This window comes from Hesperophylax consimilis, chromosome 17 (assembly GCF_061612785.1).
Source record: "Hesperophylax consimilis isolate HC1 chromosome 17, BYU_Hcon_1.0, whole genome shotgun sequence".
In the NCBI taxonomy this organism is placed as follows: Eukaryota; Metazoa; Arthropoda; class Insecta; order Trichoptera; family Limnephilidae; genus Hesperophylax; species Hesperophylax consimilis.
This window is the reverse complement of record NC_142852.1, coordinates 33,773,734-33,801,312: the sequence shown is the minus strand read 5'-3', so window position 1 is coordinate 33,801,312 and position 27,579 is coordinate 33,773,734. Positions and strand designations below refer to the sequence as shown.

The 27,579-nt window shown below is 36.7% G+C and overlaps 1 protein-coding gene across 1 annotated transcript in view; it reads right to left on the bottom strand.

Moving 5' to 3' along the window:
- DPCoAC (dephosphocoenzyme A carrier) overlaps positions 1-27,579 on the bottom strand; it is a 28,076-nt gene continuing 497 nt past the window's right edge. Inside the window, exons 2-7 of the mRNA XM_089641711.1 lie at positions 17,510-17,663; positions 10,145-10,333; positions 8,893-9,158; positions 8,123-8,222; positions 6,244-6,327; positions 1-3,497 (exon numbers count right to left, since the gene is read on the bottom strand). Coding sequence (XP_089497837.1) covers positions 3,353-3,497; positions 6,244-6,327; positions 8,123-8,222; positions 8,893-9,158; positions 10,145-10,333; positions 17,510-17,663 — 938 coding nt within the window. The 3' untranslated portion in view covers positions 1-3,352. The remainder of the gene's footprint in view (positions 3,498-6,243; positions 6,328-8,122; positions 8,223-8,892; positions 9,159-10,144; positions 10,334-17,509; positions 17,664-27,579) is intronic.

The window sequence follows — 27,579 nt, the reverse complement described above, 5'->3', positions numbered from 1 at the left end:
ATGTATTTATATATTTAACCTTAGATAACAAAACTTAATTATTAAGAATACATAATAATTATATAAGAATATCATTTTTTTAACAATAACAGTCGTATCATGTTATTTACAATAACACTAACAATAACAAAAACCACAGCGTTACTGTCCAAAGCATAAAAAAAATTTAACAAATTTAAAAAAAAAATTAAAATGAATTAGTTCTGTAATGCCCATCAAAGCTGCAGTAAGTAGTCCCAGAGGGAAGTCGTAAGTGACGTCATCGTTCCAGTATCTTCAATTTTTTTTATTTTCACACAAGACACGTGAGAATGAAGATTTTCATTGATGGCGTAAGTACAACATCCGTCTGGGAGTACTTTTAACAAATCACATCAGACTACCTCCGTGGCACAGCGGCCATGATCCTTGCCTCTCGACAGAAAGGGGGCGAGTTTCTAACCCGACATGCACAAATAAAATTTTATTTAAGCGTTTAATTAATTTAAATTTATTTATATAATACATCCAAATTTATAGACTTGCCCCAACAGATGGCTATGACATTGCCCGCAGAAGAGCGCATATTGAAATAACCTAATGAAACAGTTTGCAGGGCAGTCCTCTGTGGTACTGCACTGCTAAAAATGAGTGAGGTGGGTAAATTATAACACATTTGTAAAAGCATCTAACTAAATATTCGATTTTGGAAACAAGCCAAAACTTTTGTTTACCCGATTTGGAATTTGTACCTAGATAACTTTTTACGCAGCCAGCGATTTGCGCGCCATTGATATCACAATACGAGTTGCCTGTTGTTGTCAGATTAATTTAATGACAATTTTTTTTCATTTCTGAGGTAAAGGAACTTATGGGGAAATTTTTAACATTTATCGTGGGTATTTTAGAACATATGCATTGGCAACCCCAGTCTCGTTCTCGCGACACAGAAATAGAGATGGTAAATCGAAATGGACTGTCACTGCAGTTCCAAGTTCCAGTTACACGGAACTTATTCTTTATTCCGTTACTTTTGTAAACGTTTCTCGGTGACCGTATATGATCCGTTTTGGACACTTCATACAAACTTATTATCTATATTTCTCTGTAGCTAGAACGAGATTCGAATCGATGATCGAATCTTTTTTGGTAAATTAACGTGATCGTTCCAAATAAATCCGCCCCGAGAATCATTTATTGTTAACCAAAACCTCTGCCGTAGATCACCCCAAGTGGTTTGCTACGTTTGGTGACATAGCAGGGGTGCCCAGGTTCATCGGGTGAGGTGTAGCGTGCCAGATTGGCAATCCGAACAGCTTGAACAGTAATGTGCGACATTGTAAACTATAAACAAATATACATAATTCTTCTAGCAATAACAATTAACCTCTCAGACATAGAATTTTATTTATTATGTGTCCCTTTGAGAACTGTCAGAACGTGATAATTTGTGTTATTTACGAGTTTTGCTAAAAGCTTCATAACTCACGTTTTGGGAAACGTAGCCTCATTCTAAAAAATGTTTTGGAAAGATTATGAAATCCACTATAGCATTGTGTTGTTATACGTAAATATTTGCGTTTCTAAATATACATTTTATGAAAACGTCAAAAATATGTAAAAATCGCTTACCATTATTTCTAAGCCTTGAAAATTAACTTTTTTCTGAGTAGCATAAAGAAATAACGCTTTATATATTGAAGAAATATATTTAAAAACTATTAGTCACCTCAAAATATTAACCGTCCAAACAAAAATATTTTTAATAAATTCGAACAAGATGACAGTTTCAATCGGCTTAGATAATGCACCTCTACGTTCCATAGATATTCTTGAATACAGACGCGTAGCGTTATTCATTATCGATACTCTGTTTTTTAAATCATGGCAATCCGTATACTAGTGATGGAAATAAATCAATTTTTGTAAAATCTCGCGCGTTGACGTGAAAAAACGTTCTAATGTCTTGACCGCTATTATCATATTTACGTCTTTTGACGTTCTAATGTTCTGAGTGGTTAATATACAAACATAATGATTGTATTATATATTTTTGAGTATATTTTATAAAAATATTAAATTGTAATATCTTTGTGCGTAAATTGTTTTTACAGATTAAAAATATTTATTGTCCAAAATATTGATGCCCTAGAGGGAACTGCGGCAGATTGTTCCAAACTAATTCTAGTCCACTTGAACATTGACAGTATGCACAATTACATATTTGCATTGTTTCAAACGCTCGTCAAATTTCGTACGACTCGATCGGCGCAATTTTGAATTTTTTTACATTCAAACTATCACCGTTAAACACAGATACTCGACCCTTTTCAGCTTTTAATCAAATTGTGATTACAGCTGACGGGTATAGAGACATAATCCAGATAAGCATAAGCTTGATATCATCCATAATTTGACCAAAAGCTGAAACAGACCGAGAATCGGCAATCGAATGCTAAAAATTCAAAATTGCGCCGTTTGACGATTTGATATAATTTTTTTAAATTACAACAAACAATTATAAAACGATTATTTTATATATACATACGCCCGCATAATTCATCTTCATATATATATATATATATATTTACATATGTACATATTATAAAAATATTACAATAAGATATCGCACATGCATTATAAAAATCTTAAATATAAATAGCACTTCCAAAAAAAAAAAAAAAAACTAACATCGAGCTCAGGCGTCGCGAAATTTTTCTGTAAGGTCAACGGATCGATTTTCAACTCGTAAAATTATTACGATGAAGAGCTACGGAGCTTCGAAATACCTACAAAGCGGTCGAAAACAAAATTTTTTGCAGTACAGCGGCACGCTCCAAAGTGGTAGATACTTTGAGTATATAAAACGAAATATTGCTTGAAATGGCTTTAGCCGTGTTTGGTGACTAGATCTGTATAAGCCGGCCCCACTACCTTCAGCCTCACAACATACCCCGATTGGGGACGTCGCACTATCACTGGCTCCACACGGTTGGGAGTATTTGGGACTGTTGTGCGGTGATCGCGTAAAAAATAAAATACGCAAGCCGATGCAAATTTTTACAATGTTTAAAAATATATCAGTGCGGCAAAAAAAAACATAATTTTATTTTGACCGTTGATAAAAGAAACAAGGGAGATATGACATGTTTTTTTCTTTCCGACTGTTTGAGCAAAATCTGTCACGCTCACGGTACGGAAACAATATTTTTTGTACACATTGCAATTTTTAACGTCTATTTCCATTAAGAAAATAAATATCACTTTTTGCCACATATTATATCGGACATAAATATCATAATCGACCCCCTTCGATTGTGCGTAGAACTGATCCTGCCAAGATTCCGAAAGGGCGGTTGACGCGTGCGTGGCGCTACCGCTCGTTCAGCACGTGGCACAGTTCGCGCAGGTGCGTGCGAATGCTGTCGTAGGACGCAAAGCTTATCCCCACGGCTACTGGTCCCTTGATCCAATTCATGCTGAGTCCCTTGAAGAAGCCCCTCTTAATGCCTTCCGTCCTGGAAAACAAACAGAATAGTTATTATACATGTATTTAATATTATAAAAAGCAGTTCTTTAAAAACAGCGCCGTCTGTTGGACGTAAAAGCAACAGCTAGTATATATATGTAAATAAAAAATTTGTTCACAATCTCAAATCTGCAACGTTGCATTCGAATGTGCGTGTGTTATTATGTACCTGTATTATACAGACGTCACCTGTGACAGGTAAAAACATGTTTTTTTTTAGTCCTGCCATCATTGCCACTGTCAAATTCCATGTGCCGACTAGGAATACAAGACAAAATGTAACATTCTTCTGCAATACATAGACAACCAACAATCAGACACACTCACTAATCAATAGGATGCATGATCTGTGCAACAAGTTTGGGGGTAATATTGATATATTTATCTATACCAGCACTTTGTTGAATCCTACAAATTATAGTAGCGTTGGTAATGTACTAGTTTTAGTAATTTGTCTTATTTAGAGTATTGTTCTAGTTTATATATTATTTTATGTCACTGTTACATGTTTTACATAGACATATGAATATTAGTAGACCTGCCCTAAGTGATTAAAAGCGTATTATTCCCCACTCCCCATACCGGTTCCATTGGAGCCGGCTGGGCTCGCGTATGGCTTCCCGTGAATCTTGAGAATGTGACGTCATCATTCTTGTTCGAACTAGCGTCGAGCTATGGTCGAGGCATTTTACGAAATAACACGGCAAAATGGTGGCTTAGCTACGAAAACTTGTAAAAATAGATGTGAAAAAGAGAATAAACCCAATTGTCGTATTACATTCCATATGTAAGCATTATTTTAAGCGTAATTACATCGTATAATATGGATCAGTTTGTAGAAACATATACTATCACATTGAGATATATCTGTACGCATCGTTGGTTACTGGGAACTAAATTATGAACACTTATAAAAGTGTCTTAACTAAATACGTAAACAAAATATTCGACTCTGAAAATGGAAGAAATTTTTTTTTGCCGAATTTGGACTTCGCAAATTTGTTCATAACGTGGCGAGTAATTTGCGCTCCCATGTAAAAATGTCTATTCATTCAAAAGCAGATTTTACTTTTAAGAACTAAATGGTGATATTATAATGCGAGATGCCTATTTACTGTCAGATTGATTTATTGACGAATCACAGTCAGCTTTACCCCCTTCGTTCTTCAACAGTTGATTTTACCCCTCACCTTTAATTTCTAGTCTATATATTCATATGTCTGTGATGTTTTAGTAATATTGTTTATCTTCAGTTTATATCATGCTTTAAATTATTTGTTGTATAATTTTCGATAGCTCTCTCGGTATATTCTGTTCATATAATCCATGTAAAAATCCAGCTGGGCGTAAAACCAAATAAAATAAAACCAACTATGGATTTCCCCCTTCTGACTGTACGTGTAACAATATTTATTTAATGGCGTTTATTCTGGTGTAATTAAAGATATCATATTTATTAATTTATTAATTTTCGGGAAATCGACAGTTTACGTTTAATCAGTTTGTACATAATTATTATATAGTAAAATAAAACCAATTATGGATTTCCTCCTTGTGACGTTAATTAAATTTGTGAGAAAAGAATATGGATTTAAAAATTTACAAAACAATACATTTATAGCCATGGAGAGAGGTTGTAGATATAAATCAAATCACAATAGAGACATATACATTATTCACAAACCATCAGAGAAATATTATTTTATGGACCTCTTCTATTTATTAAGTTCGCAACTGAAAATATCAACCTTTGATAATAATCTATAAGACTATATATTAAGACAAGATATCATTTTATAATAAACTAGTGGACCCTGCAACGCTTTGCTATTGCTAATGTCTTTCTTGGACATCTCCGACTTTTTCCAACATTCACTACTGTGTATACCACAATGTTACTGTTAAAATACTACATTATATTGACTTTAATTCAACTCTGTACCTCATTCCGGTGCAGAGATTGCGTTAAGTATTCCTCGGGCGCCCCCGACTTGTTCTACCATTAAAATCACTCTCTAAACACTCATGGCACTAATAAGAACAAACTTTGAAAATTTCAGCGATATAGGATTTTATATACAGGGTGTATCGGCACGTACCCGACAAACTTTAAAAAGCTTTTCCTTAGCACATTTGGAGTAAAAAATGTTATGGGCACTTTGCTGTCCGGTAACATTTTTTTTCAATTAAAAACAAAAAATTATAAAAAAATCCACACTCCGTCACTGTCATTGGCATTGTTTCTCGTGTTCAACAGCTGTTATTAGCAAGTGTGTCAAAAAGCATCTTCGCTCTTTCATACACACTAAATAATAATAGTTAAAAATGAGACGAATGGTGCCATACCATTTCGTTGTGATTGTAAAAGCGCGCCAACGTAGGTACGTACGTACATTATTCAACGAAACTCGAATAAAATATTGCCAGATGGGTTTTCAAACTTTGACAAAGGATAAAACAGTGGTGACACGTGGTGAAAATATGAATGAAAAATTTTTTATTAAAAAAAAATGTTACCGGACAGCAAAGTGCCCATAACATTTTTTACTCCAAATGTGCTAAGGAATAGCTGGTTAAAGTTTGTCGGGTACGTGCCGATAAACCCTGCATATGTAATTTTTTATTCTAAAAATGTGTAATTCTTTTATTGGGAAAAAATAAAGGGAAAAAAAATGAATTGAATTAAATTTAAATGTTCACAGTAATTATGACTAGAAATAGTGAAAAGATTGTACTTGTAAACAGTTTTCAATGTTCCCAGAATTGTTTGGTAGGCGTATTTCCCATCTTTGTCCCTCTTACATGTCTGCATTCTCCGTCTAAAAAACAAAGAATCAATATTATAATACATATCGAAAACAACGCAACGCTAACGCGCTTTGGCGCAATAAACAAGCACCATCAAACACGGCTACCATCTCGACACGATACATCGGAACATCGAAAACAAATTTATAGAGAGACGAAATTTAAAGTGTTTGAGTCAAAACAGGACTTCGCTAATGTTAGTCAAAAAAAACAACAGTCAAACTTCTCGGTGTCAATTTAGATTCAGACTTTTCGTTTAAAAGTCAAATAAATAGGACTGTAAGCACCGGTTTTTTTCACCTAAGACAACTCAAGTCTGTCCGAAGAAACCTTCCTACAGAAGCAACAAAACTACTTATCAACTCTTACGTATTCTCACGTCTCGATTACTGCAACGGCATTTATGCCAGCCTTACAAAATATCAAAATGACAAACTTCAATCAGTGTTTAATGCAGCAGCACGGCTCATAACCGGGGTTTCTAAATATTCACACATTTCAGAACACCTTCGTAACCTTCACTGGCTCAAGTGCCCTGAAAGAATCCAGTACAAACTGTGCTGGATGGTGTTTAAATCCATCAATGAAATGGCCCCACCCTACATCTCTGAACTATGCGTCCCGGAAAACACTGGTCTGAGGCAGTCAACTCTTAGATCAGCAACATCATCAGCTGTAGGCAGACTGATAGAACCTAAGCGCAAGCCAAATACTAAGTTTGCTGTACAAGTCATCCAAGTATGTATTATTATTTATTAATTGTTAACCTTAATCAAAATTATACATTACATATAAGCCGGGTCTTTCGGCCAACAGATCGCTAAAATGTTATTATTTTATTTTTATATTAGCTCTACTGTACTGAGGACTGGAGCTAATGTAAAAAAACCAAGCGTACGGCATCAACGGTGATGTTATTGTGAAACGTTAAAGAAAAATTCGAAGAGTGATACTAAACAAGCGAATGGCGTTTGTTTGTTGCATGACAAGGCCAACCCCCGTACAGCAGCTTTAACCACCGCGCTTCTGCATTATTTTACGTGGGATGTCCTTAGCCGTCTGGCTTATAGCCCTGACCTGGCGCCCAGTGATTTTCATCTCTTCCTTCACCTAAAGCAAGATTTGGTCGCAAAACGCTTCACGACCGACGAGGAAGTCCAGGAAGAGGTGACAAGCTGGATCAAGGACCTTGTTCCCCGATTCAAAAAGTGCGTTGAACTTGCCGGGGATTACGTAGAAAAATAGTGTAGACATGTACGAGCAATGCTAGCGCCGCTTTTGTGAGATATCACCTCAGGGGCGCTCCACAGTTGATTCAGGTATTACAAAAAATATAAAAATTTCAAAAATAAAGTGAAGTTAAGTTAAGTAAAATGAAGTCCAGGAACAGGTGACATGAAGATAGAAGATGGTGACTCTACAGCAAGAATCCTAGGTGGTGAAGAAACTGGACCAGCTGCTGCAGCGAAAGAGTCCACCGCGTCCACCAACAGAGCTAGCACGAGGTTCGTCATCCGTCCGGGTATGTGTCTGCTGCTGATAGAGCGCCGACAGAATATCCTCTCACAGATACCAGACCTCGGCAGCACCGCTGTGACGTTCCACGAAGATAGAAGATGGAGACTCTGCAGCAAGAATCCTAGGTGGTGAAGAAACTGGACCAGCTGCTGCAGCGAAAGAGTCCACTGCGTCCACCAACAGTGCCAGCAATAATGCATGCATATTATATTTATAGAAAATAGAGAAAACCCACATAGTTATATTTATACATAATTTAAGAAGAAGAATTATGAACATGTGACTAACCTCACAATGTCCAATGGATAACTAGTGGATTGCCCCAGCATCCCTGCAACTCCTCCAAACAGCAGATTTACAAAAGCTGGATGTCTCTCACCATAATAATCTGCAATCAAACAAACAAACAACACCGTGGGTCAGTGACTTGGCGACGGGTCGTGCTGTGAGTTCGTTTTTTAACCGTATTCTGTCAGACGGTCGCATCGAGTACTTTCACTTTGCAATAAAAAAAGTTAACGCTACTAGATAAAGGATGAGGAATGTTGCATTTGTTGCCCAGAGGAGCAACTGACGAAATTGGACCAACCATTCCGTTGTCTGTGCGCAACACTCAACGGTTGAAGCAATCTAATTGAGTGGTCTACAAAAGTAGTCTATTTAAGTGTGGCATTTGATTGTACAATGACATCAGAAAGTGAAAAATGTTCATTTTAACCATACCGCCTGACGTAGCGATACTAAAAATGAGTGAGAAGGGTAAATTGTAACACATTTGTTAAAGTGTCTAACTAAATAGTGTAACAAAATATTCAATTTTGAAAACAAATCTGAACTTTTTGTTGGCCCGATTTGGGATTTCAGTTAAGTTTTTTACGCAGCCAGCAATTTGCGCGCCATTTTAAAAAGGACTTGTAGTTTGTAAGCAGATAAATAGTGATATTACAATGCGAGTTGCTTGTATACTGTCTGAGACGGTCACGCTGCGGCAACATGGCTTGATTTCCTTTCATAATAACAGAATTTTGGATGGCGTACATAATATGTATTTTAGTCACCTAAATAAGCGTGCTTCAATGAATCGTACGTGAAGAAAGACACGCCTGCGTAGGGGATCACCCCGATGACAGTGGGCAGGTAGCCTCGGTACAGCGCCGTGGCCCCCTCTCTCTCCAGTATCTTGCTGAACACCTGCCAGATGGAGCGGTACTCCAGCCGCGTCGTTGCTGCCATGCGCGCTCGCGCTAAATCCAGCGGGTACGTCAGCGACTGCGACGTCACTCCCGCCAGCGACCCGGCCAGGAACAGGCGGGGCGACGAGGGCCTGCACACGTTACATACTTAAGTTCACAACACCTCACAAGAGAGCCCCCGTAAGGACAGGGGAATCATATCGCCACGCGCATTAAGATCGGATGTCTTCGTACCGGTGCTCAAAACATTGCAATTGTCGCTGAGCTAATATGGTTCTAGTTTTAGGGACTACTCATCCCAGGTTTGATGAAAAGTGGTTGTGCGCTTGATGCTGTGGAGACACCAGCACGTGAGAATTTCTAAGAAATGTAATTCCCCACAAAAATGCATTTCCGATGTATGATTCCCCCCAGTGAAATTTTAATTTCAATTCAATGTTTCATTAGCTATAGAATTCCTTGTCGAAAAATTCCCCACATTTTTTTCATGTCCTCTGGTGCATTTGCTTTGCGAATAATCCGTATTTCGGTTAGAGGAACACTCTTCTCAGCATCTTGCAGCTGGCGAGCATTGCGTGTACAGGACGCAAAAGACGTCCAAGACTTGAAAGACTCGCAATACCCGACGCGAAATACTGTAAGTTGAATCAATGTACTGAGATACTTCCATATATGAGATATGATACGAACTACGAACGTTTTATGTATACTAAAAGAAAAAAAAATGTATGCATATTCTCCGCGGGCCATCATCAAGGGCCGCGGGTTGGCCACCCTTGTTTTAGACTAACGAAGAAAGCACGCCAGCCTACCTACGACTTTCTACGGAGGCTGGTCGAAAGGCCGGAGAAACGATGACAACAGTGCCGCGAGCCCACTGCGCTTGCCACGTCGCACTTGTCGTTGTGCGTACCCGTAATATACTGAGTTCTAAGACTGAATTGTAGCACACCCGAATGTTCCAGAAGTCGTAGGTAGGCTGGCGTGCTTTGGTCATGAGTCTAGAAGCTTCCGGGATGTGCTGCGAATCTGGAACGTTCCAGTAGTGTACAATATCAACTGCGCGGATGGATCAGACCAAGGGATATGGGTTGATGAATGGGTACCACATACTCACTTGCCCGGGAGAGAGTCGCTCACGCCGAGTACGCGCTTCCACTGCTCGTGCGCCGTGAACTGGATGGCGGCGTAGGGCAGGATGCGCGCCATGGTGGCCGTGTTGCCGCGCCACAGTGCCCGCACACCGGAACGCCGCACCGTGCCTGACAGGAAGCCCCATGCCGCGCGCAGGGAATACGGCTGTTGGCTGTAACACACACATTTGTACAAGCATGTTTGATTTTGAATTGAAATAAGAAATGGTGGTTTCCTACAGTGATGTTATTATGATGCCTGACCTTATATATGATCTGACTTCAAAAGTTTTTAGTTCCCAAAAAAACCGAAAATTTAAGAAAATAATTTTTTTTTTTATATAAGTTGCAAACTTAGTCGTAAGCCGGTAATATACAAAATAATAATAATTATATTTCTGAAAAAATAAGACAATACACAGATTTAGGAAATGAGATAAAAACGAATTTGGCATTCTCAGACTATAAAAATATTAACATTTGTTATTTCGGCTACTGGCATTATACCTAGCTCTCTCATTCTAAATTTAGGCGTATTAGATCTGTCAAAGAATTTGTATATAAAAATGCAAAAATCAGTCATTTTAAATACATGTAGGATTACGAAAGATTTTTTAAATATTTATGTTGAGGGATCAGTAGGATTTATAGGCCCTGTTAGAAGTTCTACTGAGCCGAACCCTCTGATATGAAAATATCTGGAGTCGGTGAATTATTTTCCCATTTGATCTCTGGTGAGTTGACGTGTTGTTCTTGTATTGTTTTGTATTTATTATGCTTATATAATGCACTTGCATAATTTGGATTGACGAGATGATCATTTGTGGAAAAGTGTGGAAGGGTTTAGTTTTTCCTATGGGGAAGATTTCACCCGGACATAAATTCGGAAAATATATAATCCAAGGGAGTTTAAAAAAATTATGCATTATATATATTTGTACAGTATTCTAGAGGTGATTTTTCACAAAAACGGCAAGAGTTATAGTGAAGTTTCCAAGTGACTGAAAAAACCAAACTTCTTAACCTCTTGAATGCTAGTGCATTTTTAACCCTTCAGTACTTGCAACACTTTTGTACAGTTTGCAATGTTTTCTGTGTATTTCAAATGCGCTATATACATCTTATTTTTTAATTTTCCGTAGAAACAAATACTGTTTTAGAAACTAGATAAAATTCTCTTTAATAAATTGAAATAAAATAATTTTAATATCAAACGTGAAAAATGTAAATGCAACAACTCTGACCACATTTTTACTTAATTTTTTACACCAATCATAGAAAAATGAAGAGAACTCGATACTGGGGAAATTGCAAGAAAACTGTAACATCACTTTTGAAAGTTAAACCGATTGTTCGATAGCGGCGCGAAATATGAATTATTCATTTTGACTATTTTTAGGATTTTCTCGATGACATGCCAAGTATAAATATTTGAGACAACCTGAAAGAATTATTATTTCTCTTTCTAAACTAACTAACTATCACGCCGTTTCTACGCAGGGGTAGGCAGAGAGTACGGACCGCCAAACAACTCGGTCTTGGCACACACTCCTTGCCTCATTCACATTCAAACATCGTCTTCTATTATTCTGACTATTGACATGGCCCCATTCAGCTATCTGATTCACTTGGTCGTGCCATGTCTTAATCGGGCGTCCCGGACTTCTGCTACCATTCACATTAGCATCGTATATTCTCCTTACGCTCCATTCTTCGCTCATTCGCTTTACATGCTCAAACCATCTAAGCGTCCCTTTCTTGATCGTGATCTGATTGATTTCTTGATCTTCACATTTCTAACACGATCATACATGATTTTCCCACACATACGCCTCAGGGATCTCATTTCTACAGCATGTCTACTTTCATCTTTCCTCTGCCAGTTCCACGCCTCACTTCTGTACATCAGGGTAGGTACCAGCACTCCATTGTGGACTGCTAGCTTCGCTTCTTTGGACAAATTTTTGTTAGCGCCAACTGCGTTCAGTCCTCCATTAATGGAGATATCTACATTTACCCTTTATTCTAACGTCAAAAAAATTACGTACTTCCGCATGATAGAAAATAAAAATATAAATACTTTCATAAAATATGGACGCCCGGTCTTAAATGACCCTTAAATACTTGAGGGGTTAAAAATATGTTTAAAAAATCATTCTCTGCATAAACCCTAGCTATTCCAGGTAAACTGCGCACGGTAGATTATATCAATGACGTTACAAATCATCTACACACGTTATTGTCTCACAAACTCACGATAAAACGTGGCAAGGGATGATTGTCCCGGAAAGACAAGGGTCCTGGGTTCGAGTCCCAGATGTGACCGTTTCCTTTTCTGATTTTTCTGTTTCAGATTTGCGTTTAAAAATCACTAATATTGTCTTCAATATTTAAATATTATAATTTGAGGTTTTACTCAATAAGTTATTCCGAAAAATAATAATGAAATAATAATCAATTCTTAATTCAAACGTTGTTCATATATGTCAAAGATAGACATGCATAGAATATGTGCGTATGAACGAAATAAACAATACCGGACGGAGTTTTCGAATCTGCGTCGATTACTACGTTCTACATCACGGTGTGACTGAGATGACAAGATACGCGTACTTGCTTACACCATAAGACGAACACGGAATATTGGATGAGACGATACTACAGCTGTTAGATTATCCTTATACTTGTGTTGCTATGTTCTCTATCTCACTTTCCCTAATGGCGCTGAAAATCTTCAGGAAGCAATCGAAATAATTGTATATTTACAAAATAAATCTTATTTGTTGGTTTTTTACAAGTGCTTGCCGAGTAATTATCACCCACGACGGCACTTGGCACTTTTAAAATGCAATTTACTTGAAGTTTAGTACTAAAACTACGAAATGGAAAGCAATACAGTTGTCTTGCTTTTCGCTTGCCACTTTGAAATTTCTACAGCGTGTCTATATATATTGTAACATCATCGCATTATATACAATTTTAATGGACATTTATAAACTCATTAGCGGGTAAGACGGTACAATTTACAAAAACATCATTTTGCAAAAGACAAGTAAGTTATTACGAAAATAGAATCAGCCAGCGCGCAGCGAAATGTTTGCATCGGCACACCACCAGTCTTCAGGGGACCGAAAAAAAGCAAACTTCTTAAGGTAATGCACCACGTTGTGTAACGATTGGGATCGGGCTGTTAACAATAACACTCATGTACATGGCGATAAGGGTTAAATTCCCGTCTTAATATTTGAGGACTATATTTATTTATTTATTAACGGACATCGTCCAAATTACAAAATAATAACACGAATACAGTAAAATGAAAAATACAGGAGTAGACAAAGGTACATGAAAGCAAAGACATAAGGCATATATAATATAAGAAAATAAAGTGACAAGTCGAATCAAGTCAAGACTACGCCGTGGGTCAGAACCACGGGACACTTATAATATTCCGTCACTTGTTTAGCGACTGGCAAAAATCATTCAGACTTATTCCAAAAAAGTTAAGGTTTTGACTTGAGTTGACCAGTCTACACATTCTGGACAATGGTGAATAATATCCATAATTTGTCGAATGATGGTTGAGGAAGAGCAGTTCATTATTTCTGAGTCTGTGCGAGGGGATATTGAAGGGAATGAGTTGCAGTAGAGTAGGTGAATCAATAATACCATTTATAATTTTGAAGAAGCAAATGAGGTCATTTCTTTCCCGACGGACTTCCAAAGGAGAGAGGTTTAGAGTTAGTTCAATTTCATCATATGAGTATTTGCCTTTTTCTAAACCTAGCCTCCTAGCAATCCCTCTTAAGAACCGATGTTGAACAGATTCAATGCGTCGAATGTGGACAGCATAAAAAGGAGACCAGATAACACAAGCATATTCAAGATGGGGGCGAACCAAGGAGCAGTAAAGAGTTCTAAGGGTATTTACGTTTTTGAAGTCCGAAGTGATTCTAGTGATGAAACCAAGTAGTTTGAGGGATTTATTAACGATTGCAGTTATGTGATCCCGAAAAGAAAGCTTGCTATCAAGAGAGACACCAAGATCTTTAATAGATGTATATAAGCGATTCTTAAGCGCTTGTTATATGATAGCGAAATTTCGCAAACTGTCAAAATGTCTTCATTTTTATGTCACTAGAGGGCGGTAGTTGTACATTAATGAACTTGTTAAAATATAACATCACATGTGCGTTTGTCGCAAAGCAATGAACGTATAATATGAATGTGAAATATTAAGTAAAACAAACAACTTAGTAAAAAAGTATGACTTATTTGCAGAACCTACTATTTTGGTAAAGCATTTAATTTGACATTTTTTATAAATTTTTCATCATTCACTTGCTGTTGTCATTAGTGTTGAGGAACATTTCCGATACATATAGTTTGTTTTACACGGTGTTCGGAAACTCGTGGTATAAACGGTAAAACTCTTTATAGGTCATAAGCTAAAAACGGATAGTTTTGAAACCTGCAACATTAAGGTTTATATTTCTTTATGTTTACAAGTTATAAGCCCTTGGGTTGTAATCATTCTGAGGTAACGCACAGAGGTCTTGAATCGAACCAACCGCCCAAAGTTCTCACATGTTGAGTAAATTTACGAAAATCGCGTCCTGGTCAGTTTCTCTATAAAATTATCAAAGCAGTTATTCATTTATTGTCAATTTTGGGTTATGACTTTTTTTATTTGAGCTTTCGTTTTCGAGAAAATCGAAGGTGGATTTATTTGGTAAATTTCTTAATTTTATATTTGATAGAATATCTATACATATTAATAACATCATTAATAAATTGACCTCGAGAAATAAAAGAAATTTTATTTTTTTATTTATATATTTGTTAAATTATTCTGTGTCATTTAGTACAACTAAACAATAATCTTTTTTCATTTATTCGTTACTTGAAGCATACCTTGTTTGGAGTATTTTTTCCGGCTGCCATGGATAAATCATAATATTGATCTACAAAGAGAAAAATAATATTGGTAATTTTTGGTTCAATTACCAAACGTGCCCTATGAAAAAACGTTCACTCTCCCACTTAGTCAGAGCGCGTAAAGACAATGAATTCTCTCACACACACTTGCATAAAGATGCCGCCAGTAAACAACATGACGTTAGTGCTAACCGTTAGGAAAAGGAACGCATGTTAAATGTTGAATTTTACAACTTTTAAAAAATATGACACTTGAAAAAATACAATACGTCAAATTTACATGAAAAAAGAGAATTTGTGAGTATTTACTGTTTTTGTAGCTTCATAAGATTATTGCAATTCTTTAAGTGAGTCGGTATTCTACTTTTAGACCCATTAATGAAACATCTTGATGGCATTTTCGAAATATATACGCCGTAAAACAGGGAGCCTATAGCTTCACCGCCATCACCGGGGGCTTCCATCCCGGAATAAGTAAAAAACTGTGAAATGCGTTGAAAATTTGGTGCAAGATGAAGTATTTATTTAATTGTTAATATCCACAGATAGCATAACGATAATTAGAGGCCGTACTTCTACAGATGTGTGTATTATATACATATTTTAAATTAAAAATATAGTGTAAAGCCGTTATTAACGCGATAATCATACATCCAAGTTTTAAAAGTGGGTTGTATGGTGTATCAATGTTTTTATTTTTTATGGTCGAATGCCTACAACAACTACAAAAAAAAATAGGCAGACTGAAAAATAATAGTCCATTAATTGGTAACAAAGAATATGAAGTCTGAGAATGACATACGAAAGGTAGTATTAAGCCGTTTTAGAGAGCCGTTTTCCAGCAAATCACCATTCTGCCCTATAACCCACTCTTAAACGAAAAAATCAGGAAAACATACTAGAGCTGGTAGAGCGGCGCCTCGGCAAGTTGAGCGTCCTGGGTTCAAGTCCAGGATGCGACCGTACCTTTTTCATAATTAAATACTACAATTTGAGGTTTTACTCATTGAGTTATTCCAAAAATAAATATTTAATGTTTTATGATAATTTTCTAAAGAAGTTTAAAATTTGCCAGATTATACAATAAAACTATAATCGAGAAGGGGTCGACAAATAGGAGATTATGAACTTTTTTTTTCTAGGCTTATAAAAGGACTTGGTTGATTATTTCGAAGGCCAAGATGTGTTCTACTAATTTTCAAAACCAAAAATACATGATTTTGTGTTCCTTCGTAATGGTTTTGCCTTAGGTGAGAACTTCTTGAACGAGTTTCATTGAATATTCACTGGAGCGATTTTTGGCAAAATATGGCAAGTTTGGAAAAACGTTTTGATCAATCGCTTTTCATAAGTTTATAGGACCTTAAAATATAGGTTAAAGGAAGTAATTGGCTTTAAACTGGAGTAACCAGTTTCATATGTTTCCATATTAATATTTTGAGGAATGGTGTCTTTATATACAATAACCAATGGCTCAAGTCGAAGTCAATAGATTCGTAGGTAGATAGATATACGATGTATAAATAATAATAATAATTGGATGACTCGTATATCGCCGTTTCTGTGTAAAATCACCTCAAGGGCGCTGTACAAATTTATAATACATTTCTACACTGATCTATGTTATTACTAACTATTTATGGAGATAATATACAGTACAATACTTACCTGGTAGGTCACTTGAGATTAAAGCTTAATTAACATTATCTAATTGTTTATTAGCAAAATTTAGATACAGGATTTAGGACATAATTAGAAAATTGGATATAACTGGACTTTCTCTCAGGAATGGTATATTTAATTTAAGGGTAGGACAGCTTAAAAAGGTAAGTTTTTAGTTTAGACCTGAATTCTGTTGGACTAGTTATGGATCTTAGTTCCGGAGGGAGTTTATTCCAAGCCTTCGGCCCAGATACTCTGAAAGCGCGATCACCAAACTTAGTATTTGGCTTGCGCTTAGGTTCTATCAGTCTGCCTACAGCTGATGATGTTGCTGATCTAAGAGTTGACTGCCTCAGACCAGTGTTTTCCGGGACACATAGTTCAGAGATGTAGGATGGGTCGTCGTTGACGCTTGTTTGTGGCTGCCCAGAGAAACTCAGTCTTAGATGGATTGAGCTTCAGCTTGTTTGAAGACATCCAACGAGTTATTGCTTCTAGACATTCAGTTATACGGTTCTTGAGACTATTGATTTCATTTGGAGCGCAGTAAAAATAAACTTGCCGATCGTCAGCGTAGCAGTGAGACAAGAGATCAAATGACTCGATTATTTTGGCGACATCATTTGTAAAAAGGATGAAGAGAAGTGGACCCAAAACGGATCCCTGGGGTACCCCTGAAGAAAGTGTTGCGAAGTTGGACAATTCCCAGAGTATGTAGAATAAGTGACCATCACTGCAGCAAACTGTACCTGATCTGGAAGTTGATCTTTGTGTAGTCCAGCGGCGCGATGGTGGTCTTGGCGAGCGCTCCCGCCGCAGCGCCGGCCGCCAGACTGGTCACTATGACCTGCGTCGCGCTAAGGCCGGCCGTCAGATCAGGCTCCGGCGCCCTGGGGAGCACCACTGCAACAAAACATTTGCGGAATTCAATAATGTAGAACCGATATTCACGCAGGACAACTCCACACAAGAAAGACCATATTATCTTGGATGATGCTGAATGATTATGATGTTCACATTAATCATATCGAATCCGTACAGCATCGCCTCTGACGATGAACTTGAAGTAAAATTAAATCTATGACTTGGATCTCATCTGCCTTTTTAAAATTATTAACAGTGTGATTGACTTGCTTACTTTGTTGCAACTCATCACTTTCAATATCCCTTCCCGTAGACTTAGAAATAATGATTTGCTTTTCCTCAATCAACACTCCACTAATTATGGATCCCATTCACCAATGTCCAGAAAGGCCAGACTTGTCAACTCAAGTCAGGACCTTGAATTTTTTGCTGTAAACCTTAATGATTTTTGCCAGTCATTACGCAAGTAATATTTTATATTGATGTGGCAGAAGTCGTGAACTCCACTAAAACCTTGTTCTTGTATTGACTTGAAATTATCTTTATTGTTTTTGTGCCCTATTTTTGTCTTAGCTGTAATATTTTAATTATCCTGCATTTATTTATTTATGTGTGTGTGCAATATAGTTGTTGCTGAGGAATACTTGGAGCAGGCGGATGAGTTTGTGTATTTAGGAAGTATGTTCTAGAGAGATGGGAGGCTGACAGAGATATTGAAAGAAGGGTAAATGCAGGTAATTCCGTTAATGGAGGACTGAACGCTGTTGGCGCTAACAAAAAATTGTCCAAAGAAGCGAAGTTAGCAGTCCACAACGGAGTGCTGGTACCTACCCTGATGTATGGAAGTGAGGCATGGAACTGGCAAAGAAAGGATGAAAGCAGATTGAATGCTGTTGAAATGAGATCCCTGAGGCGTATGTGTGGTAAAACCATGTTTGATCGTGTGAGGAATGTGGAGATCCGCAAAGAGTGCAAGGCTGATGTAAGCGTAATGAGTAAGATTAAGAAAGGGACGCTTAGATGGTTTGGGCATGTAGAGTGAATGAGCGAAGATAGGAGTGTAAGGAGGATATATGATGCAAATGCGAATGGTAGCAGAAGTCGGGGACGCCCGAGGAAGACATGGCACGACCAAGTGAATCAGATACTCGAGTCGGGCCATGTCAAGAGTCAGAATAATAGAAGAGTATGTATGAGACGATGTATGAATGTGAATGAGGAAAGGAGTGTGTGCCAAGACCGAGTTGTTTGGCGGTCCGTCCTCTCTGCCTACCCCTGCGCGGAAACGGCGTGATGGTTAGTTAGTTAGTTTATTTATTTATTCATTTTTGGGAAATCTACATTTTACATCTGAAATTTACATTTAATCAGTTTGTACATAAGTGTTATTTAGTAAAATAAAACCAATTATGGATTTCCTCCTTGTGACTTTAACTGAGACAGCATAATTTAAATTCGTGAGAAAGGAATATTAATTAAAAAAATTATACAAAACAAAAGATTATATACACAAACCATCAGAGAAATATTCTTTTATGGACCTCTTGTATTTGGTAAGTTCGCAACTGAAAATATCAACCTTGGATAATACGCTATTGTAATTATTGCATAGTCTGTTCAGGCAAGAATTCTGCTTAGAGTTCGTTTTGCTTTGATTAACCCTGAACAGGACACAAGAGCGTGTTGAAAGCGCAGGTACATTGAATGGAATCTTGTTTAGCAACTCTGTATTGTAACTTTATCTTTGTATTAACTTTGTATGTGTTGTAATTGGACATGGTCCGTTTGTAAGTTTTGAAAAATGAAGTAATAAAGTGTTTTTGAAATATGTCACGCTAAGAATTTTAATAAGTTAGTTTTGTATGTTAGAAAGGAATCATGAAAGATGTCTAAATGTAGTAATGTTTCGTAGTGGGTGTAAGTTGTGTTTGCGCCAGTAATTACTGAGTTGTTTATTGCAGAACTGTCTGAAAATGTCGATGGTCAATGCAGAATCGTTAAGCAGTTGAGTCGCTCTGTTGATTGGCGCGTTCTGAAAAGCAGAAGTCCACGTTTTCGGAGTATAAAAAAGTGCAGAGGATCTTTCACGAGTATAATCGTTAGGGTCGTAAGTTAACCTCTTTCAATATAAATGGACTAAGTATAGTTCCAGAGATACTTTTGACAATGTTCAAACTGCTCGTGATACTAGAACCAAAGGACATAATCTCTTACAAATCCCTTTCGCTAAAACAACTTTTGACCAGAGAAATTTTAGATATTTTGCAACAAGGCTATATAATGCTCTGCCACTAGCCATTAGACTGAACGAATTTTTTTCGAAATATAAAACAGACATCAAGTAAGTTTTTAGATTCTCACGGCCAAAAGCATTTTTGTTGTTTGTTTTTGGGGTGTTATGCCGTGTTGCGCTAACTCCTTCTTTAGCCGACGTTTCGGACATCGTTGCAGTGTCCATCAACACATCTTCGGATCTACCGGATCTGCCCTGATGATGGACACTGCAACGCTGTCCGAAACGTCGGCTAAAGAAGGAGTTAGCGCAACACGGCATAACACCCCAAAAACAAACAACAAAAACAGACATCAAGTCTTGGATCATCAGCCAAGACAGATCCAAGATCAAAAAATTTATAAAAATTCCCTCATAAGTATGTACTATAATATATGCTGATTAACCAATTTATCATTTATTATTATTATTTATTATTTTTTATCATTTTCATACTGTCATTTAATGTTATGAAATTTTGTATATATCACATATCAAATAATATGTAAACATTAATTTATGTAGGTACTCAATACGTCTGTCTCGACACAGTTTTAACCTAGTGAGACAGACATCGAAAATAAACCTGTAAAAAAAATTAATTTGCTAATAAAAAATAAAAAAAAGGTGTTGAAATCAAGCATTCCTGTCAAGAACAAGGATGGTATGTGGGTGGGAATCTAGGGATCAGTATGTCCAGGAGTGACGGAGGTACAAATCCAATTGGCGATTGGTCAAGAAAGTCCGGCCGGATAGGTCAAAGGGTCACTCTCAACCGCCTTATCCTAATCCAGACCTGGACAAACCTCACCTCATCCTGCTAAGTCACCCAACATAGCGAACCACCTTATCCTAAATGTACCTTTCTTAATCTTAACCAAAACTCTTGCATTAGCCTTGCATTATTTCCAGATCTCCACCTCTTAACACGGTCGTACAAAGTTTCGTCCCTCCTCTGCCATTCATATCTCACTGCAGCACATCAGGGTTGGTATCAACACGCCATTGTAGACTGTTAGCTTGGCTAGGTAATCAGTAATCAGTGTAATTATCGTAATTACACTTTACACATAACATATCATTGTGAGATTCATTTGCTATTCTAAATCTCTTATCTGACATGAGATAAACAAACAAAAGTCAATGTGCCACTTTACACAGTACAAACAATTTAATTAGGAATAGTTAAAACTTTCAAACTAACTGGGAGGGAAATTATTTTATGTCTTTTTGAGGATGCTGTGTGAAGTAGCGATGGGTAATGAATCATTTCGTTAAGAGCGGGAGCCACCAGACCAGCTCAATATTTTCGTACGGCTCAAAATGTCGAATTAATTGAATGACTGCTCAATTGAACGACGGCTCAATTGAGTGACGGCTCAATTGAACGACGGCTCAATTGAACAACGGCTCAATTGAACGACGGCTCAAATGAACGACGGCTCAAATGAACGACGGCTCAAATGAACGACGGCTCAAATGAACGACGGCTCAAATGAACGACGGCTCAAATGAACGACGGCTCAAATGAACGACGGCTCAAATGAACGACGGCTCAAATGAACGACGGCTCAAATGAACGACGGCTCAAATGAACGACGGCTCAAATGAACGACGGCTATATTTATACATAATATAAAAAAATTATTATTAGAAATAAACATATTTTTATATGATATTAAAAATTCTAATGCAATAAATAAAAAAAATATATAAAAACATACAAATTTTAATAGACAAATATTTTTAAAACGTTTATGTCAGTTTCCTTTTTTAATGTTTCATATAAAAACAATTCTTCAAATTGTGTTTGAACCCTTCGGTATAAATAAAGGTGCAAATACTATTTCTTCTGTAGTTAATTTCGAGATTTGAATATAAAGCGTTTAAATTATATTTCTCACCATGAAAGTAAGAAATATTTCTATGAGACCTATGATAGTTGTTCCCAAAAAAAGCCTGAAGATTTAACAAGTTTGAAACGTGCTGTAACAAGCAATGCATCTGCATGAGTAGTGTGTTTGACTCAACTCTGGTTCCTACAAAAGCAAAACAACTTCTGACGGCAGTAGAAATAAATAAATGTTATTTTTAGGTAATTGCTGGATATTTCTAATTCTGTTTGACCATGAAGATTTCAATGCGCAGAGGCGGACTAGTCATTGAAAAACAAATTTAATTTTATATATTATATGAGTTGTGTAATTTCTATACCCGCTATATCAACTTTCATTGATTTGGAGAAAACCGCAAAAAACTGTCACATCTCTAGCGTACATAAGTAATTGCATTACAATTTTTTATATAATGAATTGGAGTAATAAAATTTCGAAAAGCATTTATTTTTCTATATATGTCTAGCAATAATTGAGTAATTTCGATAAATAAAATGGATAAAGCGGATTTTGATACTCACTTCGTGATTTTGAAAGTCAACTGAGCCGACATGGCGGGTTTAGAAACACACGCGTAGATCATTTTGACACACGAGCGTGGCGTCAGAGCGGCGGCCATATTGTATTTTGGCAAAATAACTGCTTGTGATTGGTTGAATCCGATATAGCGCGTTTTGATAGTAACTTTCTGTATGATATAGCGGATTTGGTTTCTCACTCGCAGTTTTAACATGGTTTTTGGTCGTGATAAGGAGGGTTTTTGAAACTCAATTTTAGGCTCCTCTTGTTGCTCGCAAAAATGTGAACAAGATGTCATACTCAGATCATTTTGTCAGGATATAGCGGGTATAGAAATTATAGGATTCATATGGTGTATATGGTTTGATAGGAAACTCAATTTGGAGACGCTACTTGAAGGCCCTGAGATACCTGAGGCGTATGTGTGGTAAAACCATGTTTGATCGTGTGAGGAAAGTGGAGATCCGCAAAGAGTGCAAGGCTGATGTAAGCGTAATGAGTAAGATCAATAAAGGGAAGCTTAGATGGTTTGGGCATGTAGAGCGAATTATGCATTTACCAAATATTCTAAAAGTTCTTTCCTCAGCAAGCTCTAATTAAGGCGATGCACTACGTCATGTAATATTTTAAATTGAGCCGCTATCGATAACAACCCTTACGTAGATGGCGATAAGGTTTAAATTCCCGCTTAACACCATCCGCCTGTTTTGATTTATGCATGAAAAAAACATTGCCAAAAAGTGCCTTTTATTTTATTTTGTCGATGTTCAGGCATAAATATTTAAATTTTTTTCGATCATTTTATAAATAACTTAATTTGCCACATTATACAATAAAATCATAACCGAAAATGGGTTCGTAAGTAGAAGATTTTGAACTTTAAAGCAGTTTTCATAGGCCTTATACATTATTTTTTTCTGGGCTTATAAAAAGACTTATCTAAAAAATGCTGGATTATTTCAAAGGCCAAGATGTATTCTACTCGCAGTATTTAATTAAAGCATCTGAAAAATTTCTAGGCGACCAAATTTTCAAACCAAAAACACATGATTTTGCATTACTACGTATGGCATCGCCTTAATGTGATTGATATATTTGTAAATAACGTGAAATATCATTGTAGGAGAAAACCAAAGGGGGATTTCACCGTTAAAATTACCCAGAATTTACACATCACTAGCTGTGATTTCTGCGTACATTGGCCCAGAGAGACGTCATACCTACATCATTGATAATCGAAAAAGACAGAAGATAATAAACAATGAAGATGACAAAATCATAATACGTCATCTCCTGATACTGTGTGGGGGGTATTTGTTAGGAGATGAAGAAGTGAACGTAGAAGGGAGGAAACACGGAGAACGGCAAATCAGTCCACAGCCGAACTGTTGAGTCGTAGAAGCGACCAGTTCTCATGTGACATATGTCAACAGTGTTCATACGTTGGGCACGCAGTTGGCGTGGCGCCGGTGCCGAAGGGATGACGCTAATTCCTCGGAGCATCTTCCATTACAATACCGGTAGAACAAGAACAGCATACCCACCAGACGCCTAGAAGAATCTATCAAACGGATCGCCTGTTTCTGCACAGAGTCAAGGATTTTTTTCAGTTGTTTTGGCGCTACCAGAGGTGGCTGCCGAGGAAAGACTAGGAAATCATGAAATAAGCTCAATATTAAAAAAATTAAAAACATTTTAATCTTTAAATAGTACAAAATCTATCAGCGTCTGTCTGTTTGTGCGCTTAGTTCTTCTAAACTACGCAACAAATTTGGATACAGTTTTCACTATCATTTAGAGAATTTCTTGCGGAAGCTTTACATATATAATACATGCATATTATATTTATAAAAAGTAGAGAAAAATCGATGTTTTGTTATCAAGTCGAAAAAAAATATCGTCCAAAGGTTACCTTGCTAATGCTGGCAAAACCTTGTGAGATACAACACAATAATGTACTACGGAATAAGGAAGTTGAGTCCATTTTTTTATTTTTTTTTATCAATGTTCGCATTCAAACTTAAATATTGGTATTTTTTTTTTTTTTTTTTAAGTTTGTTTTCATAATTAAATTAATTCTCAAAGTTTAAATTTTATTAAGCCCGCCAAAACGAGCGGAATCCGAGCGGTAAGAGGCGTGGTGTGGTGTGACGTCATTCAAACTGTGAAAACCACGTCGCTTAAGTATTTTGTATGGAAAAAATTTTAATTCTTCAACAAGGAATTCCAGTAATTTTTTTACCAATGTTAACCGTCTATTAGAATTGATGTTATTAAAAAAAAAAGAAAATTAATTAAGATTTCATAGTTAAATTAATATTTTAAGTTAGAATATTTGCTTTTCCCGCCCGGTACGGTATTCCCGTCGATATTTGTTGACGTTCCACGCGCGAATTCAGGACCACCGCGCAGAAAAGTAAAGACCAAAAGTAAAATAACGGTTTACAGCCCAGTTCACTGTGAGACTTTTCTGGGCGGCCGGCGGCCTGAAGTGTATCACATGTTATGTGACATGTATAATAATAAAAACTTCTAAGTTATGCAATACACAACATATTATTATAAAGCACTATACGAATATGTATCTTTAGAAATCCATTTCATATAATAATAACAACAAATACGTACATATATTTGACATACCCAAATAAACGTTTGGCCTATACACCTCTCTCATCTAAACCGACCATTTCTCATGTAATAGAAAGAGATGCACCATAGGTGATCCGTTGTACGTACAAGTCACGACACATGTGACGTCAGGATTCTTTCGACCAATCGTGGAGCGTATACAGTCTATTGCTATTGAATGCTTTTTCAAGAACGTTTAACTAATTCTAAGAATAATAATATAGAAATATATTTATATATTTAGAATCGATATTTTTTGATCTACATGAACGTATTTTTTATAAGTCAAAATATTTTTCACTCAACTTCCTTATTGTATATCTTAAAAAGGCCTACAGAAAAATTGGTCAGGGTATATATCTTCTCCTATGGATAACTTCCAGCAACATCGGGTGCACGTCGGTTAGTACAGGATTAATTCGAGAATTCGGCCCTGTCTTTATTATGATTGATTTACGACAAAAAGTAATGTTTTACAGACTTAAAATACACTATGAAATTTTGTGCTGTAAAGAAACTAGATGACTTGTATCGGGCGTAGCTGAGGATTATCCTTAGGAATTAGACATATACCTCTGTGGACTTTTCTGTGCGTCTTTTCAAGATATACAATTTCGTAGAACATTATTTTGATGTATCTCATAAGGTTTAGCCAGCGTAAGCGTTAGTGCAGTCGCACTGGAAATTATTTTTTTTTACCACTTAATTATAAAACATCGACTCTTGTCTACTTTCTATAAGTATAATATACATGTTTTATATACATAAACCTTCCGGAAGAAATTCTCTAAATGATAGTGAAAACCGTATCAAAATCCGTTGCGTAGTTTAGAAGAACTAAGCGCACAAACAGACAGACGCGGATAGCGACTTTATTTTATACTATAAAGAGATATGCAACGATTGGTAATTTGCTGTTTTCACGGCCAAAAGTATTATGGTTGTTTATTTTTGGGGTATTATGCCGTGCTGCGCTACCTCTTTCTTTAGCCTACATTACCGACAGCATCACAGCGTCCATCATCAGAGCAGACGTGTAAAAGAAGATTGTGGTGAAGTGTGCGCTCATGTATTTATTTTTTTCACATTAGCTTCCCACATGAGGCCCTGAGGAAAATAATTTCCCTCGGGGCCTATGCCATCTTTGTGGATGCTGTGTGGAGGGATTTTTGAGGGAAAGGAAGGAGAGGAAGATCTAAGAATGTACTGTTCGAGTGAGTACATGCAATACTGTGTTTCTAGCTTCAATCCTCTAAGGACTGGAATTACAGTAGAATTTATAATGGTTTTCTGCGTTTAGTTTTGGTGTAGCCGTCAATTACCCAATACCAAGAGCCCCGCTGTCTTAATTAATGTTTATGGGATTTTTTAATGAATTTCAATCGCCTCTGTAATTAGAGGTGCTCTATGCGTTTGGGGTCTCCTCAAGATTTCAGGAACAAATATAAAGTAATGGGCGGTTTCAATTAAATGCTCGGCAGTTGCCGATTTGTCAGGATGGCTGAGTTTACATGCTCTGATATATTTTTGGAGTAGTGCGTTCTGTCTGGCCTATTTAAACCTCGTCGCATCCGGAACAGCTGAGTTTTTTAACTCCATATTTATAACCGCCAAAACTGAGGAAGTAGAGAAAAGAGCGATTGTAAATGAGATTTACATTTGAAAAGTGCTCGTCTCGCTCGTAAGGCAAAACCCTTACAACTTGTGGTCTGTAAATGCGCAAAACAATATCCAAACCTAATGACGTTACCATCTATATATCATTTATAATGTGAATATCGCACAATAGTACCAACTGTCTAGAGCCAGTGGAACTAAGGAATCGCGAATTTGTTAATAAGTTAAACATATATATAAGTTAGCCTTGCATACTTTCAGGATCCTCAAATTCATACCATGATTTAACCATGGGACCTTGGGGTACCACTGGATGTTAAATTAAACTTTATCCAACACACTTATGACATCATTAACAAAGCCAATAAAATGCTGGGATTTATAATTCGCATAGCAAAACCCTTCCACAACATAAACACTCTATATTCCCTTTACACATCATATATTCGCCCGCACCTGGAACACTGTACACCGATCTGGACTCCTTTATACCAAGCCCATATCGAAAGAATACAAAGAACACATAAATTATAAACTAAACTTACACTTCTCAAATTATACCGAATCCATTAAATTTCATAATTTTAACTCCCTCCAAACACGACGTCTAATTTTTGATCAAATCTTATTATTTAAAATCCTAAATAATGGTCTGGACTCACCAGAACTTACCAATTTAATAAATCTTCATATTCCGTCTAGATCAACCCGACAATCTGATTTATTTTATCTACCCTCGTGTAGAACAAACATTCGAAAAAATTCCCCAATTCCTCGTATATGTGCACAATATAATACAAAATTTTACAGCATTGACATATGAAGTAATGCGTACAATCGATTATTAATATGAGAGTATGGAATGTATCGGGAGTATCTCCTATCCTCTTCCTATATTCCTCTTCCTCTCCCCTTCCTTTAACACCAAATTAATTTTAAGATATTAAAACTTCATTTCCAATGAACTTTAGCATAAGAAACTTCTGTGGCTTGACTTCAGTTAACTTGTATATTTATATCT